The sequence below is a fragment of the Aspergillus uvarum genome (assembly GCF_003184745.1).
Source record: "Aspergillus uvarum CBS 121591 unplaced genomic scaffold BO82scaffold_67, whole genome shotgun sequence".
Taxonomy (NCBI): Eukaryota; Fungi; Ascomycota; class Eurotiomycetes; order Eurotiales; family Aspergillaceae; genus Aspergillus; species Aspergillus uvarum.
Genome location: NW_020291364.1, coordinates 93,106 through 109,643, shown reverse-complemented (window position 1 = coordinate 109,643; position 16,538 = coordinate 93,106). Strand labels below are relative to the sequence as shown.

Below are 16,538 nucleotides of genomic sequence, written 5' to 3'. Positions count from 1 at the left end.
AGCACCTATTCCACTAACTTAAGACCGCAGTGAAGAACTCCCTAGCAAACAGGCTGAAAACCGGAGGAGCGTTCGAATTGGTGGTCAGTAGCCAGTAGTCAAGGCAATTGCAATAGTGAATCTGCTGCTCTGAGACATGGTTCTACCCCACGTGCTCGCTCTTGTTGCACGAATGGTGCGGGTTCATTGTGTCAACCTTAAACCACCTGAGATGCACAGCACAGTACAATAAATAACCCTACCTATCTGGGGACGTCCGGCTAATCGCTGTTCTTGCCTATGCTATCCAATTCCGAGTATCCCGGTGTTCTAATCTGGCAAAGGACAAAAAACGGGGTCCTGTACACCCAAGGAATCGATTAGAGCAGCGATACAGTCAAAAGCCTAGCGTAGTAGGGAATGCGATTTGCAATTTTCCACCAGCCGGTGAAGTAAAGTCTAAAACTCGAATCTTCAAGAGACCAGCCAAACAGGTTGTTGCTTGCGGTGCGTTTCATTATGAGCCTCTGAAGAAGTGAAGAGGCGAAGAGAGAAGTACAGTACATATAAGTTATGAGAATGAGATGCAGTGGTGGATGTGCACCACGATGCTCACCCACAAGTGTCAGATTATTGACCCATATGACCCCGCCCTTTGCCTTTGGCATAGACATAAACATACTAGAAGACGAGGTTGCTGACGATGAAGGATTGATCCAGTTTAGACATTCGACGGACTGTCTTCTACCCCCGTTATCCACGGGTGGGGGGGAACACGCAGGTAAAAAAAAGCAGAGTACTATTCGCACAGAGGGGCAGCAACACAGACTCGGAAGCATTTGGGGTAAAATTAATAAGGCAAAGAAAAAAAGTCGAGGAAAGCGAGTGAGGACTGGAAGAGATATAGAGCAAAGAAGAAACTCAGAAGACTAATTGAACAGAAAAAAAAAGAACAAAAAAAAAAAAAAAAAAGCCCGCGACACCGGTCCCGATACCAATACACCCAATCCGTATGACGAAAACAAACCCCTTCCCCAAACCCCCGAACCAGTCCCTTTAGAGAAACACCGCATTCCCAGGAACCCAGGTCATATTACCAGAAGCCATAAAACGTTGCGCCAGAGGAGGTATTAGGCAAACAGCAAACTGAAGCAAATCAAGGAAAGGCCAATCTCACAGACCAGACAGCGCATCATCGGCTTTCTAGTCGTAGTCGTCTCCACCGTCATCGTTGTCACTGTGCCGCCCGCGCGATCCCTTCACGCCGTCCTTTCGGATCGGGATTTTGATGCCTTGGAGCGCGAAGCATTTGCTGAGGGACGTGCTTTCGATGACGCCAGGGAATTTCTTGGCGGAGTATACATGGAAGGGTTCGGAGAATACCGATGCCAGTACGGGTGCCGACCCGTGGTTGATCACCGACACGCCGTTGGGAGATTCTCCGGATTGAGTGCCCACGTTGATAAAGCTCATTTTCAGGCTGCGGGCGAGCAGTCAGCTAAGCAGTAGCATGGCAGGGGATTACTGTTGAAAGCACGTACCGGAAGGAACCCTCTGTCCGTACACTCAGATCCTGCAGAATGAACCAGACACCAATCTTGTTCTCCGGATCCGTCAGCCGGAATGCGCTGGCGCTCAAACTGCCGATGAGATTTCGCGTGAACATCCCAGCACCTGGAGCGGCGGTAACAGGCTGCGCTGGGGAGATGTTGGCGGGTGGCATGTGACCCCCGGCGTAGTAGGGGTAGTAAGGTTGGGCTTGCGGATTCGCTCCATAGGGGTTTTGGTATTGAAGTTGCGGGTTTCCGGCGTAGTAGTTATTCATGTGCGGGTAACCGACAGGCTGACCATAGGCATTTTGCGCGTACGGAGGGTACGAGGGTGAGACGTTCTGCAACGGGGGTGGGTATGAGGAGGACATGGCGGTAGATATCGACGGAGATGTAGCCGAGTGCTTCACCAAGTTGACTTCGCTCGTCCCCTCGGCATTCCACAGATCGACCATGAGTACATAAAAGGATGTATCGATCTCACTGGTTCCATTTGATCAGTGTGCTGTCGCATCACCATCGGCGACCGGGGGCGTCGACTTACTTGATATCAATTTCCTTTTCTGTTTGAGCATCCCGGACAATTAGACGGATACATGGAGGAGGCGTAATGGGCCGTCGATCCTGATTATAGTCAGCAGTGGTAACGACGATTTGACAAGAACACAGCGCCGGGCTCGCTCTGGGTTAAGAACTTCTGTCACGTGCGAAATTCTCTTCATCCAAGAACAGGTCAAACCCAAGATGCAGATCCATGCGACTTCGAATCTCAACAAAAGAGCGCTAGCAATCCAAAGCAGCCAATTGCGGACAAGAGCTGAGATTCAATGCGTTCGCGACTCAACGTCCCCGAGCTTCACGAACCATCCGAGCCATGCAGGTTTGGCGACAACCCAATCGGACACCATGCCTCTGCCAAGCGATTGCCTAACGGAACTGCATCTGGACCAATATCCGAGTCGCATGGATCCAATATCTCCGGTCTTTCCCACGTCTAAAGAGGAATTCGAGCACAATGCGACAAACGGAAAACTCAGATCCATGCGCTAGCCCGAGAGAGCTTGCGGGTATCGACAAGACTGACCTTGTCACCAAAGCCGCACATGCGAGCGCGAATCGGCTGCTGTACCACTTGTAGAGACCAAATGCGACCCTCGTGCACGGTAGAGAGCGGAGCGAGATGGGCTGCGGAGGTCATGGCGGGGGGCACTGGGCCGGCGGACCCAGGCGTGGGGTAGGAAGAAGAGGGCGGAATTCGATCCATGGCGAGAGGCGGCGGAGGAATACGATCCATGAAGTGAGACAGGAGGGGGGGGGGGAAGGTGAGCTCGTGGCTTGTCTGCAATAGCGCGGGTTCAGCCAAGCGGAGGAAGGTGAAGCTGAAAAAGGCGGGGTTGCATACGAGCGCGGTGCGCGTGGTGAGGAACTTGGCTGACAGTGAGGGGGGAAATGTAAAAAAGAGATAAATAGAAAAAGCAAAGAAGGAAGTAGATTGGAGAGGGAGTAAGGAAAGGGAAGAAAAGAAGGCTAAAGGTAGCTAACTTTGGAGTAGCGGGGAGAGGGAAGAGAAAGTCAGGAAGAGAAGAGAAGAGAGAGCAGTCAGTCAGTGGGCAGTGTGGGCGGAGTCACGGGCAGCTTTTTTGGAGTTCCAGATCTGTACGGAGTATGAGCTCATCTCTTTGGCTCTCTTTGCTTCATGCCCGTCATTCCCTTTCTATTTTCTGTTCAGAAACACAGCTGATTGGGATGTGATACTAGGTAGTCTAGCACGTTGCTTATTCAAAGAATTTGATACTTGTCTGATGGAAAGAATAAGGTATTTGCTTGTGATCCATACGTCGGGGCTCCTGAGGATCCCACGGGTCTGTGGGCGTCAGGCTTCAGCTTCTGTTGGTTAGGGGCATCCCGGATTACGGAGCTGTAATATTGCTAGAACACCCACGGACTGCCCGCTAACATTTTAGCTGGGTATTTTGGGGATGAACTGGGCGTGGAGGGTACCCGAGAGATACCAGAGGTATACCAGAGGAATACCAGAGGAATACCAGAAGAATACCGGTGCAGCGTGAGGTTTAGAGGGTTTGCTGGGCCAGCAAAGTTACACTCCGTCACCAATTCCCTCCCGCGACCTCACTATTCTGTACCCGGCTGAAACCGCTCGCTGCATGCCCAGACCCGACATGTTACTAGCGCCAAAACCGATAGGCCTTAGTCGCGTCACGGATCAGGAGGCGATCAGCACTCAAGCCGGCGCAGGAACCTGGACCCAGACAGTCGGGTTCGGCCTCTTGCCCAGTCCGGGGCTTTGCTTGCCGTGTGAATCCTACTGGGGGAAGGGGGGGGTGCTGTTCACGGAGCTGAGCTGAGCAATCGGTCATCGCCTAGAACCCTAGTTTCATGCATAGTGAGTACAGTACGTCCTCAGTTTGCATCCTTTCACTGTTGATCTACTATTTATTTTATTTCTTTGAGTATTCCCTATCCCCGTAGTCTTTTATTTTTGACATGCTGCAGCATGTTGCCGTGTGCGCCCGGGGCGCTGTCACTCTGGTCTGTCCGTGTACAGTACTGTCACTGCTGCACACTGCCAGTAAGTCGGTGGTTGTCAGAATGTAACACCGGAAGAGGGGGAAGGCACTCGACAAATGAAATTCTTGATTAACCGGCTGCGGCGATTCCCCGGGCCCGACTATACCAGATCAGGCATAAAGTGGGCCGTCCATCCACTCTAGCAGCCAATCTCATTCCCGTATGCCCTCCTGCAGGCGTTTTCGTTCCTCCGCGTTGGGTCGACAGAAGCTGACGCCCGACGCAGAACTGATCTCTCATCCACCCGTTCGAGATGGCTGCAGTCAATTCATCTCGGTGATAAGGCCGTTCACGGTGTCGAAATCAGCGACTGGGCTTGGGTCTGCTGCCGGCATGAGCCAATGGGGCGATTTCATATTAGTGCCTTTGCCAATTCGGGACGCTTGCGTGCATGATGCTATATCGTCTTATCTCGATCGAGGCAATACCTTGAGTGGCCGTGTCTCCAACTCCTTCGCCAATGCCGTCTATGAAATATCTTACATTGGTTTCATCAATGTTTCAATCCGGGGATTTTTTGGGACAGAAGTCGAGAATTATAGTAACTCATGGATAGGCCAATAAAACATAGCTTTCATTCAAGATGGAGGCAATATTCTGACCATCGTCCTCTCAGGAAGACCTCCCCTCCAACCGAAACCTGAGAAAAGGCATCAATAAAGGGGGCATGAAACAGACACAGGCTTGAATACTTGAACTGAGGATATGAACACCTCCACAAGTGGATCAGGCCTCATCACCTTCCAGCCATAACAGCATTCGAAGTCAACAAACCTGGATCGAAAGAAGCGGAACACTCTTTTGGACAGAACAGCTAAGCAATTTTTCACGTTCCTTACGAGCCTGTGATGCGCAGAGATCTAGTCCATTGTTGGTGTCAACTGGAGAAGGAATGAAGAACGACAGTTGAGACAGAATCCTCAATATGTTCCTCCATCTACGAAAGGATCATAGCATGTTTGCAGAATGATCAATAGCCAATACAAGCTCATCCTGATCATTAATTGTCTTATATACAGATGAAATCAGGATTTGAAACCGCTCTTTAAAGCAAAGGATCCTATCAAGGATCCAGATACGGGCCGGAGATCTTAGATTCACAACAGAGTACAGTATATCTATGTCAATGTAACCCGTCCTCAGGGCTATGCTGGTATTACCCGGGATGCGCTTGCCTAGCGGGCCCGAGCGGCTGCTTTATCCGCGGGGCTAAACACTACCGCGTCTTGATTGGTGCCCTGCTTTTGCTAGTGCCTGGTAACCCACCCAGGGCTTCCACTTTCCGTTGCTTAGCCTGGAGGTTGGTAGAGTATTGGAGATACGCTCTCTGCAGGTGTTCATTGCTACACAACGCATCGTTCGCTTCTCTTAGTCGTTAATTCCCTTCAAGTATTATCTAGGCTCTAGACTTGTCCGCCTCATGTGTCTTGCCCTCAGTGCTTCTTGCAATCCATCCGTTCTGCGTAGGTGAATCCTATCTGGTCGCAAAAATCGCGCTTCATCGCCCTTCGTTGATGCTACCTTCTTCCCTGGAAATGTCGAGGTCGCATGTTTAAGACCGCACTGGGAAGAACAATTAGAACAGAGATGGGAAATCAAAGAGCAAAAGCTCACAATATCTTTTTCCGCGACAGTAGCTATTGAGATGCAGAGCTGCTGTAAGCCCTATGAACCTACTCGGGTACAGTCTTTATGTCATGGCACTGGAAGTGCACCCGGGCTGAAAAGAGCGAAATCGACTTCGATTCGGTACATCTCTAATGACAGCACGGAGGAACTGCATGTGCTATCATCATTTGATCTTTGACAAGTTGGGAGTGTCGCGCAACATTAGCACCTCAAAGGTTTCCGTTTCTTGGGTGTGGATGAGACATCTCATCGCCTACTCCACCCCACTCGATGCAACAGAGCAAACTCCGCTTCCACGAAACGTTCAAGCTCATTTGATCTTCGGAAAATGCCGTATTCTCCGCTGATCAGATCCAGAAGATCGAAGATCTATACGGCTCTAAGAATGCGGTGGCAGAGTCTCCGCTGCCCTCAGTCCACGCTTCGTTGTTACGGGGTTATGGTGTCTTGCTGGGTCTGCTAAAAGTGCAGTTAGCTGTTGATGATTCTCCGGGAATGTCTGTTTCTCTTCACATGTTCTTCCGCTCTCAAAACATATATCTCAAAAGGTCACCACGGCTTTTACCTCTACCCAGGAGTGAGAGTCACTGAAAGAACAATCACGAGGTGGATTGGAGCTCCACCGACAAAATGCTCGCATCCCATCTTCTGTAGTCAGAACGAGGGCGCGCATGAGCATCAGTTCGATGTATGCTGGGTCGCCAGTTCGGGCTCGGGGGCACTTATCAGGGTCTGTCCAATGCGAGCAGGAAGAAGGCTTTCTCGTCCCGGATAGCATGCGATTTTGGCAGTTTCACTGCCAATTTGCCGTGATTGTCTTAGGAATAGCACACGGCGGAGCGAAGAACAATGAATAAGTGTTTTGAAAGGTGTGAATAGTCTTTTGAGACAGTCCGTCTGTTAGTAAGTAAGTATCTCTTTGGTGTCGACCTCACCACGACCAGTATACAGGGCTTATAGTCTTGTGTTCCCTACATTCATCATATGCACCTGCAACTATCAGAGAGAGGTAGCCTGCTCGAGGGTCCAGGGTAAGTTATTGCACTGCACCCAGAATAAGAACAACGAGGCAAACCAGCTCTGGATGCATGATGCAACCAACACCCGATCGAGGATGGGCAACGATCCAATAAATCATGGCCCCATACTGCATTCAAAGCAACAACATATGAGCTGTTTGTCTTCCTCTCGCATGCTTCGCTATCGTCATGTGCGGAGTCAAATACGGTATGCCCGGCCCTCACCTTTGCGCCAAGATACTATGACGATAAGTTCAATGGGGGCTCGAGCCGTGCCTCCGCGGAGCGGAAGTCCAGGTATTCATAGACACCAAGCGTAGAGAACGCTGATATGTCCCTCAACTGCACTGACATTCAAGACGCACACGCCACGTTGCTATCCATGATATGTCCTTCATCTCGGCCCCGCCTCGATCACTCGATAGTCTAAATGATCCGACTGGCTAGTTCGTTCATAGAGTAGACCAAAGCGTCAAAAAGTGTCCAAGAGAGCGGAGAAACCCATGCCACGCCGCGCGAAGTTCAAGCGCACAAGCACTGCATTTTCCTACTCGGGAATGGCTCCGACGTTTTGCCAACGTTGCTGAAAGGACAAGAAAGAAGGTAAAGCCCATTCGGAGACTAAAAGAATAAGACGCTTACCCTAAGTTTAGGATGCTGACACTACGGACTCAACGGCGAATACGTACGTAGTTGCAAACTCATTCCATTGATCCATCCATCCATCGCCAGACGACACACACCATACATTCGGTTCTTTACCCCACCCCCCGACTCATGCCATCTCACGGTCAGATGCCTCGAGGCTGCCTGATGAGTTTCGCTACGCTTTCCCTGATACAGTAAAAGAAACAAAACAGGATCCAAACGCAATGTCATCAATGCCATTAATTGTACGTAGCTAGCTGTAAGCGAAACCCAACCCAAAAAGATGGGTGGATAAACGGTAAAGTCAGCATGACAAGAAGAAGGGGACGCTAGAAGCCCAGGATCTTGGAGTAAAATGTTCTCTGGGGCGGAGAAATGTGGATGGCTAGTGACTATCTCAGTTCCTCTCTCAATCTCAATCTCCCTCCTTCGCAGTCTTGGGACCCACCGCGGCCGGGTTCAGTGTTATGATTCAATTTATCTCAGCTCTCCCTGATCCTGATCCTCTTTCTTTCCTCCGCTCCGGCCGAAACGTGCCCCCATCGCCGCCGCCGCCGCCGCCCGCCCGCACCCCCTAAACTTACTCAGTAAACCGCCCTAAATTCTCCTTAGTTTCTCCAAACCTGGCTAACTGGATGGATGCAATCAGATGGAGTACACGAGCACGGCCCGCAAATGTGGTTGACCAGGATCGGGACGGTCGGGACTTCGGGACTTTAATCTAGATTCCTTTCTTTTCCTTTGCTTTTTTTTTGGTGTTTTTCTGCTGTCCTGTATGCAGTCGTCATATGTAGATGGGATCTCGATCGCTGGATGGGGGCTAGCCACATTTTTGATTTCAGAGGCTCGGTCCTATTTCAAGGTGATAGATTGGTGGCTTAGGAGTTCCTTCTCGATCATTTACAGCCGATAACTTAGATGTGGGGTCGGCCTAACGTTACGTGAGCAGCTTCCGTTGTTGGTTGTCTGTCTATCTTGATTGTTATTCCTCGGATGCATAGCATTAAGATATCATCCCATCCGAATGTTCGAATGATTTGCGTAGTCCACTGAGACATCGAGGCGAGCATGACCTGGATATACCATGTAATCGCTATTCTTGGTGACCTCCCCTCTAGTTCTCTTGCCTAATTTTAGAAGCTTTTTCGGGAAGACAAGTTCGGCGGTATCCAGTGTTGAAGCGAGGGAACCGAGACAAGTGACTAGTATAGCAATGATCCGGAAAAACATCGTGTGAGAGTAGAGACTTCTTCGTGGCAGTGAAGGCATGGATAGATTGGGGATTAGATAGACAAATAGTTATAGAACTCGACCGGCAGTATTCACTCTGGGCGATAGTTCTCCCAGGCTTATCGGCGTAACCTTTTGCGGCACATTGTCGCAGTAAACGTGCAAATGGAAGATACTAGATAGTAAAACAGAAGTATAGAGGTAGGGTCGGTTATGGCAGATGCAATGCTCCTCCTACTGGCTTCGAGCGCAGGGGGTTGGTGGGAAGCTAGTTACCTTGAAAAAGACAACTGATGTTTGTGCACCAAAGCTTACGTGAGCAGTAGTCTGCGACAGAAATCGCTGACTGTCGATCCATAAAGGAGCAAGTACATATGTAACAATAATGGCAACTGGATTCCAACATGACAGTAACCTGCGATGTATGCCTGAGGACGAAAAATGCTCCTTTTCCGGAAAAATACGATAACCTGATCGCGATCGTTCCGGCTCCTGGAGGGCAATCTGTCTCGTCGACATCTCTGCGATCGTTGGTAAAGTACTTAGTACCTTCATAAACAGTAATGGATACAAGCTACGAAGTCGACGAGTGGGTGTTGTACAGGTCTTCGTATAGTTTACTAGATCTAGGTTTGGTGCTCACGTTCTAGTCAAATTCAAAAGTTAGTCCTCGAGAATAGAATGTTTAATCGCAGTAGCGCAGTCAATGTGTCTTGATCCATAGTATCGATTGAGTAATGGTCGAGCCCAGTGAATGTCCCTAGATAGACTCTGTGAGTCTGTGTTGTTGCATCATCAAGCTAAGGTATGAGAGATTGTTCTCCCATTCAGGAAGAGAGATCCGTCGGGAAAGGAGGCCCACTACGTAGTACCCAGAGCCACTATCGTGAACGAACAACCAACAAGGTTTCCCTTGCCCTTCCTAGGACAAGATCGATGGAAGTGATACAGACATGGTGAATCAAATGTGAAACCATTTCAATGAGTTCCGCGCAAGGCCATTTGTCCATATCAAAGCCAGATCTACCACCTTCATATTCATAAGGCTAGCGGTTTGATAATCAAAGATTCAAAGTTGACTGTGCCGTACCACGGGCCGAGCTCAACCTTATGCCTGATCAGGAAGACGACAGAAAGTCCTGGGTGCTGTGCCCAATCACACGAGGGGAAAACACCAAGAATCTTGATTACCCTAAACGGCAAAAGCAGGGTTCATCACTTGGTGGGGCTAGACTGCGATAGGGAAGGGGGGCGGGGAGGGCGACGGGGTGATGGGTTTGGGATTTGAGAAAATACTGTTTTGGGTTTGGCCTGCAAGTGGCCGGGGGCCCACCCGGGGTGGGCAGGCGGGCGGGCGGGCGCGGCGTGGATGATTTTTGTCCCAAGACGGCATGACGAGGAGAGACTGAGATCCATCCAGTGAGTCCAGAGGAGAATGGAGGAGAGAAGGTGCGGGTGCGCAATGCTTTGCTGGCCAGAATCATGATTCATCCAGAGATCCCGGGATTGGATTTCGTTGCTTCATGACTCTTTCAACTGTATCACGAATAGAATAACAGAAGTGTTCTCCAGCCCTAGTAGGAATGGTTGTCCTACCACGGAGGTAACCTGACGAATCCATGACTTACGTCAGTCACTCGCTCTGCACGGACTGCAAAAGTCAGCAGCAGTAGCAGTACTGGTCAATGCAACCTCCCTTTTTCCCTCTTCGGTTTTTGTGTACTCTTCCCACAGGGTGCATCTCCACCTGGATGAACCCATGCTTTCAAGAGAAACTGGGATCCCAGCGAACAGAGTGAACCTGATGATGTTGATGAGGATGCATCTTGCAGATTGTTTCAGGGGGTGGACTGTCTTGGAATCCCGGGAAGGAGGTAGCTACCTCCTCCGTTTTCCGTCCGTTCATCCAAGATGCGATGGAAAAAACAGAAAAGATTTATGAGGATCAAGCCCAGAGAAGAAGTCAATCGCCTGATTGGGTGGCTCGTTCGGGATTATGTGGAGGTCACGTCAAAGAGAATCCAGTTAAGGAAAAGTCGCGATCGATGATGGATGAATGGATGAATAGATGGATAATGAAAGTTTGGAACGTCTGGATGCAGTCGCATAGCCAAATAGTCAAGCAGTCAAAAAGCATCCACGAATCGCGGAACTCTCCCCTCTCTCGGCAGGACTAACTGGAAATAGACTGTAGTCGAGCATAGGCTGTTGCTTTTCAATGATGGATCGTCCAATTTTTTCGTCCATCTCAACGGTAGTCGTTCTTGGAGGGGGGAGAAATGGATAATCATGACTTGGCTGGGGAGCGGAGATCCCGACGCCCGTCAATCTTCGTCGACTCGTTCGAGGGTCCTGCCTGAGACCGGCAACCCTCCATGCCAATCGGTCGGTATCGATGCTTTCATACCACCATCGTAGGGGCAATGAATAATGGAGATCGTAGTACTATGTAGATAGTAACTCAAGTAGGTGAGGTAGTCCTGCAGGTTTAGGCAAGAGGCCACTCCGCATTTACTGGTTTGGTGTGCACATGCCACGGCACTGGCAGTCAGACATTTCGAACTGGTTCATTGATTCAGGGGAGGGGGGAGGAAGAATTTAAAACAAGAAAAAACGAATCGAAACAGAGACAATGCTACACTTGATAGTTGAAAAGAAGTAGTCACAACGTTGAGAAGATTAGTTAGCTAATGTTTAGAGAGCTATGAGTCCTGCCGTACAAGTCTACAGTACAGTCCAACAGCCATGTTGAGTGCTGCAGAGAGTATCAGAATGGATAGTGTATCTTTCTGGGTCAATCCTTCCCACTCTGTTGTTCCAAGACCCACTCCGAACAACGATCTATCGGTTAGTTGGAGACCGAATGCCAAAAGTAGTGTCCACTGAAGGGGCGCCCGGAAGGGGCAAAGAAGGACAAAAAGAAAATGAAGAATTAATCAAAAAATAAAAAAGGCAAATGGGAAAAAGGAAAAAAAATAGAGGTGCGCGGGTAGGCAGGGAAATTCTATTAGATTATGCTAGAGTATTAAAAGACCAGACCTCGAACATGGCGCGCCAACAGGATATCTCAGGTTTTATATGTGGATGTGTTTGTTTTCGAGTGTTTGGTGCAGGAGAAATTACTTATTATCATTCTGTTTATTATCCTTATCCTTATTCTGACTTCCAGCTGTCTTGTTGGCATTATCAGACCGCAAGCTGCCTTTCACTCGTTCTGCCTCTCTCTCCCTCCTCTCTTACTCTATATTCCTTTTTCCCCTGCGAGACAATCCGCAACCCTAATTCCTTCTACTATTCCTACTATTACTCCTCCTATAAACACCTCCCCTTCTCCTCTCTCTTCCCCCACCCACTTGGCCTTTTCCCCCTTCCCCTGTCTCTTGTACCAGGCAGAGCAGGTGCGATGCCTGTCGGTTTGTTATGAAACATACCTTGCGCCAAGTTACACCAACATCCAGAGGAAAGGTTCGACAATGCCTGCACGGCGCAGTTACAGAGCCCCATCACGGAATGGCTGCTATGGGTGCAGGAACCGGCAGATCAAGGTAGGCTCGCTAAAGTTTAAGTAAAAGTTGATGTTCCTGCCTGCGGTTGTCATTCGAATATTGGTCGCGCTTCTTTTCTTCGGCCTCTCCCTCCCCTCTTTCTTTCTTTCCTTCTTCCTTTTCTGTTGTCTGACTCTCTTTGCTTTCCTTTCTGCTCTTCCTTCTTAAATGTTCGTGGTGGTTGTCTTTCTCCTTCCTCTTGCTTCAACTTCCCCGGGCCTGCCTTATCCCCTCCCCTTCCCTTCCCTCTTCCCCCTTTTGGTTCTCAATGCCTGAATGCCTTAGGATGCAGTGATCCTCATCCGTCAGGCACCTTACCGTGTGTCGGCGTTTGACGCATAACCATTTCCCCAATTCGGAACCTTTAACTCAAACTTGAATCTATCCCACCGGCCTTGACCCGGCTCATCGTCTCACACCCCCCTACCCCTTTCTGTTTCCTCCACGCTGAGCTTCAATTGTGACTGGATGGTCCTGATATCGCCTTTCCGTTACTGATTGGCAGATGCAGTGCCCAAAAGAACACCCCCAGTGCTCCCATTGCACCAGTGACAACATAATATGCCAATATATCTCCTCGTCTAGCTCATTGGTGTGGCCCAGGGTCAAGTCCCGCTCCACTACTCCAACCATTCCGCCAGCACGGACAACAGCGTCTCAATCGCAACCCAACACCAGGATTTATGCCCAGTATCGCCTTGTAATGGACCATTCCATCAGTCCATGCTCTCCTCCGGGAGGCGAACTCAACATCCAGGACTTGGAACTAATGATGCAGTGGTGCACCACCACTTACCGATCCGTCTCGCGCAATAGCACCGTGGAAGGCATTTGGCAGGGCGTGGTCCCGCGCGAGGCAATGCGCCACCCATTCCTCATGCATGGCATTCTGGCCCTGTCAGCCCTACATCTGGCCTCCGCCACCTCTTCCAACACCGGAGCCAGCAAAGAGGATTATCTGCGCACCGCCAAGAGTCATCAGCAACAGGCCGTTGCGGGCTTGGCCAAGGTCGCGGACCATCTAGACCGGTCCAATTGCAACGCGGCGTTTGCCCTCTCCAGCATCATGGTCGTCTTCGCGTTCGCCTTTCAGGGAAACCCAATTCCCACCGTCAACACGCAATCCAATGCCTTGGATGCGCTCATGGACATTTTCCAGTTCACCAGGGGCTCCATCGATGTACAGGGCGAGATTATCGAATGGGTCGCTGACGGAGAGTTCAGCGCTCTCCTAGAATACGACAACTCTCAGCCCAAGATGCCGGATACTTCGCGCCTGGCCATTATGTCTCTCTCTAGGCGAAATACTAACTTGGCGACCAAGGATCCGACGCACGAAAAGGATGTGTACGATGCGACCATCAACCACCTTGGATTCTCCCTGGACAAGCTCGCGCGCGGAGGGGAGACCATGATCATCGCCTTTCAATGGATATTCCGCATCCCGTCGCGATATGTGGAATTGGTCCGGGAGCGAAAACCGTTCGCATTGGCGATTCTCGCCCACTACGCTGTCATCATCCACTCGTTGCGAGGGCATTGGTGGATTGGCGAATGGGGGACTCGACTGATTCGAGATATCGGCCAGCATCTGGATGCCGGCTGGAGAGAGTCGATCAGTTGGGTCATTGACGCCACAGGCTGTTATATCCCTCCGGTCTGAACAAGCCCACCCGCCTTTTTCTCTACGACCACCACGGATTTTCGCCTGAATCGCACTCTGAAGCGATGTCCCCTCCACGACGCATGTCACCATAGCACTACGCCAAATCTGCTAGGCTGCATCCAGCGAAGCGGATGCACTTCCCGCAGCATGGGAAAGTCGCAGCAAATCCAGTCTCTATCTCGCGAGTGTATAGATTCTCGCGTGGGCTCTTACCACACTGAACACTGCGCTACTCTTCCTTTCCGCGATCGAGTCTGGTATTTCACTACCCAGCCCCGCTCATTCAATGATCAAAATCATATATCTGTTCTGCCAATATTACCCCGGGAAGCTGATCATCGAATCTTTGACGCGCCCTCAACCTCCAACTCCTCACCAGCTGAACCGCTCTGTTATGAGAACAAAACACCACTGGATTCCGCCATGACAGCCAGCCTGTCCCCCACCAGTCCCCCAACCCCAACCCGGCACGGGCTCAATCACAAAATAGAATCAAGGGTGCTGGACATCTTAACGGAACGGCCATGACACATAAACGAAGATTTTTCTTTTTAGGTTTTCGTTGAGATGGAACAGCGTTAATCTTGGCTACTTGACCACTACTAACTAGCCTCCATAGCGGTTTCTTCCGCGCGCACGCCTCTCATAGCATACAATTTGGCCTTCTTCGTTTTTCATAGCGACCGCATCATCTATAATATTCTTTTGGATAGAATACCACTACTCGGCATGCATACAATCATGCGACAAGAAGATACATTTCTCGTGCTCGAATTACGGTCCCGTGCCGGTGTAGTTTTGTTCTCTCTATCCCTCGTTGGGCAAAATAGGATGGACAAGGGTAAGATGATTTCGCTACAGTTGGTATGATTTATTAAATTAAGGAGATTTCGGGGGAGGAAGGAGGGGGGGAGGCTACTTCTGATAAGCCCGTGCATTCTCATTGGAGACTTTTTGTCTCTGTTTTAGTGCCGTCACAAGCGACAAGCATACAAAAAGCCGACGACGTGCAGCAGAACCTATGGTTATTTTCTTGAAAGGTAAGCATGCAGGATTTATGAACATGACAAAACAACACAAAGAAAGAAGCAGCCCATCCTCCGCTGTTGCGGGCGGATCAGAACAAAACCAGTGAATTAAAACAACACAAACACCTTGACCAAACCAAACCATACACCGGCGCCTGTTTCCTGGTTTTGACGCAAGTCTACATGGGTATTGATTAATTAAACATATGTGTGAGAAGGCGAAAAAGAAGAAAGGAAAGGAAAAGGGGACCGGAAGCGAATCGAGACAAGACAAGCTACGCCTGCTGCCTTGCGAAACCTCTCCACCAGGGTATGACGAAGAAGGGAGCAGAGTCTGAGAGAGTCGAAAGGAGATAAGAAACCCGAGAGGCCTCTTCCAGGATCATCAGCAGCATCAGCGACATTTGTGCCACTGACACCATCATCACCACTATCGCCACCACCATGCAGCATTTTGTTCAAACTCCCCTCCTGGACAAAGAGTCGAAGCTGCCCATTAGTGACCAGAATCGATCACAAATCTATCACCCCCGCATCAACCACCGAGGGTTACCAAATATGTAGTCATGTTTGGAGAAGAACCAGAAAACCCGACCGGGGACAAGGAGAACAGGAGCGTTCCGTGTCGGACGCTCCCATACCTGTCCCACAGCGCCCTCGTCCGCCAGTAGTTGCCAAGTACCGACTGCCAACGAAAAAAGCATATCGAGTTTTGAGTGAATCAACTCCAAACGTGTGCTAGTCAACTGGACGAGGGTTGTCGCTCCTCGCTGGCCGGGCGACTCTCGCTACCGCTGAGAGCCCCGGCCGTGTGCTCGAGATCCTTCCGGCGATCCTTGGACTGGGTTCTCACGCGGGCCAGTTGGGCCTCTTGGGTCTTGACGCGCGCCAACTGCGCCTCGCCTTGTTCCCGCATGCGCTTCTCTTCTTCAGGGGTGGGGAAATATGCGTTTGCGATACCGCCTGTGGGAGATGGGGCATAGACTCATTAGCTTTTGATATGAGGCATTTCATCTCGACTATAACCAGGAAAACAGAGAAGAGAGACGGAACAAAAACAAGGCTGAAACCCACCTCGTCCGGTATGATGCGGCGCCTCCTCCATGCGCAACGGCGGGGTCTCGACGTCTTGCAGTTCGCGCGCCAGTTCGGGATGTTGCGGGTCGTTCTGCATCATGTTGCCGGAGCCGCCGCGGCCGGTGGTGAAGACATCTTGTTTGATGGTCGGGGTAACGAGGTCCTTGGTGGTGGTGCGTGATTGGCCGGTGCTGGAGAAGATGTTCCCTGTCGGTATTCAATTTGATTTAGCTAACGAGTTCTTTCTTTCGTTGTTGCAATTGTTGCAATGTCCCTGGAGGGGGGTGGATGACCGGGGCAGGAAGTAGTGAGTGGGGTCTTTTTTTGGGGGAGGGGGGGGGGAACGGAAATTGAAGACGTACCCGCGCCACCGCGACCATGAGAAATATTCCTGCCCATGACTTTTTGGCAGGTTCTCTGGCGGACGATCCTGTGGAAGATTGGGGGGAAATGAATTGGTGACGGGGGAAGAAAGACCAGGCGCTCGATCGCCCGGTTGCGAACGCAAGAGATTAATTGCAAAAAGACGGGAAAAGAAGTTGCGATCGGCTTGAACTCGGTTGAAGATTGAGACTGAA

At 50.3% G+C, this 16,538-nt stretch overlaps 3 protein-coding genes across 3 annotated transcripts; 1 reads left to right on the top strand and 2 right to left on the bottom strand.

Annotated features, from left to right (window-relative positions):
* Nucleotides 1-997: 997 nt before the first annotated feature.
* BO82DRAFT_177927 (velvet factor family protein) lies at nucleotides 998-2,159 on the bottom strand. The gene is made up of 3 exons (XM_025630395.1): nucleotides 2,074-2,159; nucleotides 1,521-2,012; nucleotides 998-1,459 (listed from the first exon to the last, which is right to left on the bottom strand). The coding sequence occupies exons 2-3, from the start codon at nucleotides 1,982-1,984 to the stop codon at nucleotides 1,183-1,185; spliced, it is 741 nt and encodes a 246-aa protein (XP_025487719.1). The 5' UTR covers nucleotides 1,985-2,012; nucleotides 2,074-2,159; the 3' UTR covers nucleotides 998-1,182.
* Nucleotides 2,160-12,117: 9,958 nt separating this feature from the next.
* Nucleotides 12,118-13,852, top strand: BO82DRAFT_377966 (uncharacterized protein; the record flags this gene model as incomplete). The annotated part of the gene is made up of 2 exons (XM_025637610.1): nucleotides 12,118-12,189; nucleotides 12,701-13,852. 2 exons carry the CDS (start codon nucleotides 12,118-12,120, stop codon nucleotides 13,850-13,852), a joined length of 1,224 nt encoding a protein of 407 aa, XP_025487718.1.
* Nucleotides 13,853-15,625: 1,773 nt separating this feature from the next.
* On the bottom strand, nucleotides 15,626-16,359 carry BO82DRAFT_368437 (DUF3602 domain-containing protein; the record flags this gene model as incomplete). The annotated part of the gene is made up of 3 exons (XM_025637120.1): nucleotides 15,626-15,846; nucleotides 15,958-16,167; nucleotides 16,323-16,359. 3 exons carry the CDS (start codon nucleotides 16,357-16,359, stop codon nucleotides 15,626-15,628), a joined length of 468 nt encoding a protein of 155 aa, XP_025487717.1.
* Between the last annotated feature and the right edge of the window lie 179 nt (nucleotides 16,360-16,538).

Coding starts and splice junctions, on each gene's coding strand:
- BO82DRAFT_177927 (XM_025630395.1), bottom strand. CDS start 1,984: ATGGTCGATCTGTGGAATGCCGAGGGGACGAGCGAAGTCAACTTGGTG. Junction 1,460..1,520: donor CGGACAGAGGGTTCCTTCCG/GTACGTGCTTTC, acceptor GCTCGCCCGCAG/CCTGAAAATGAGCTTTATCA.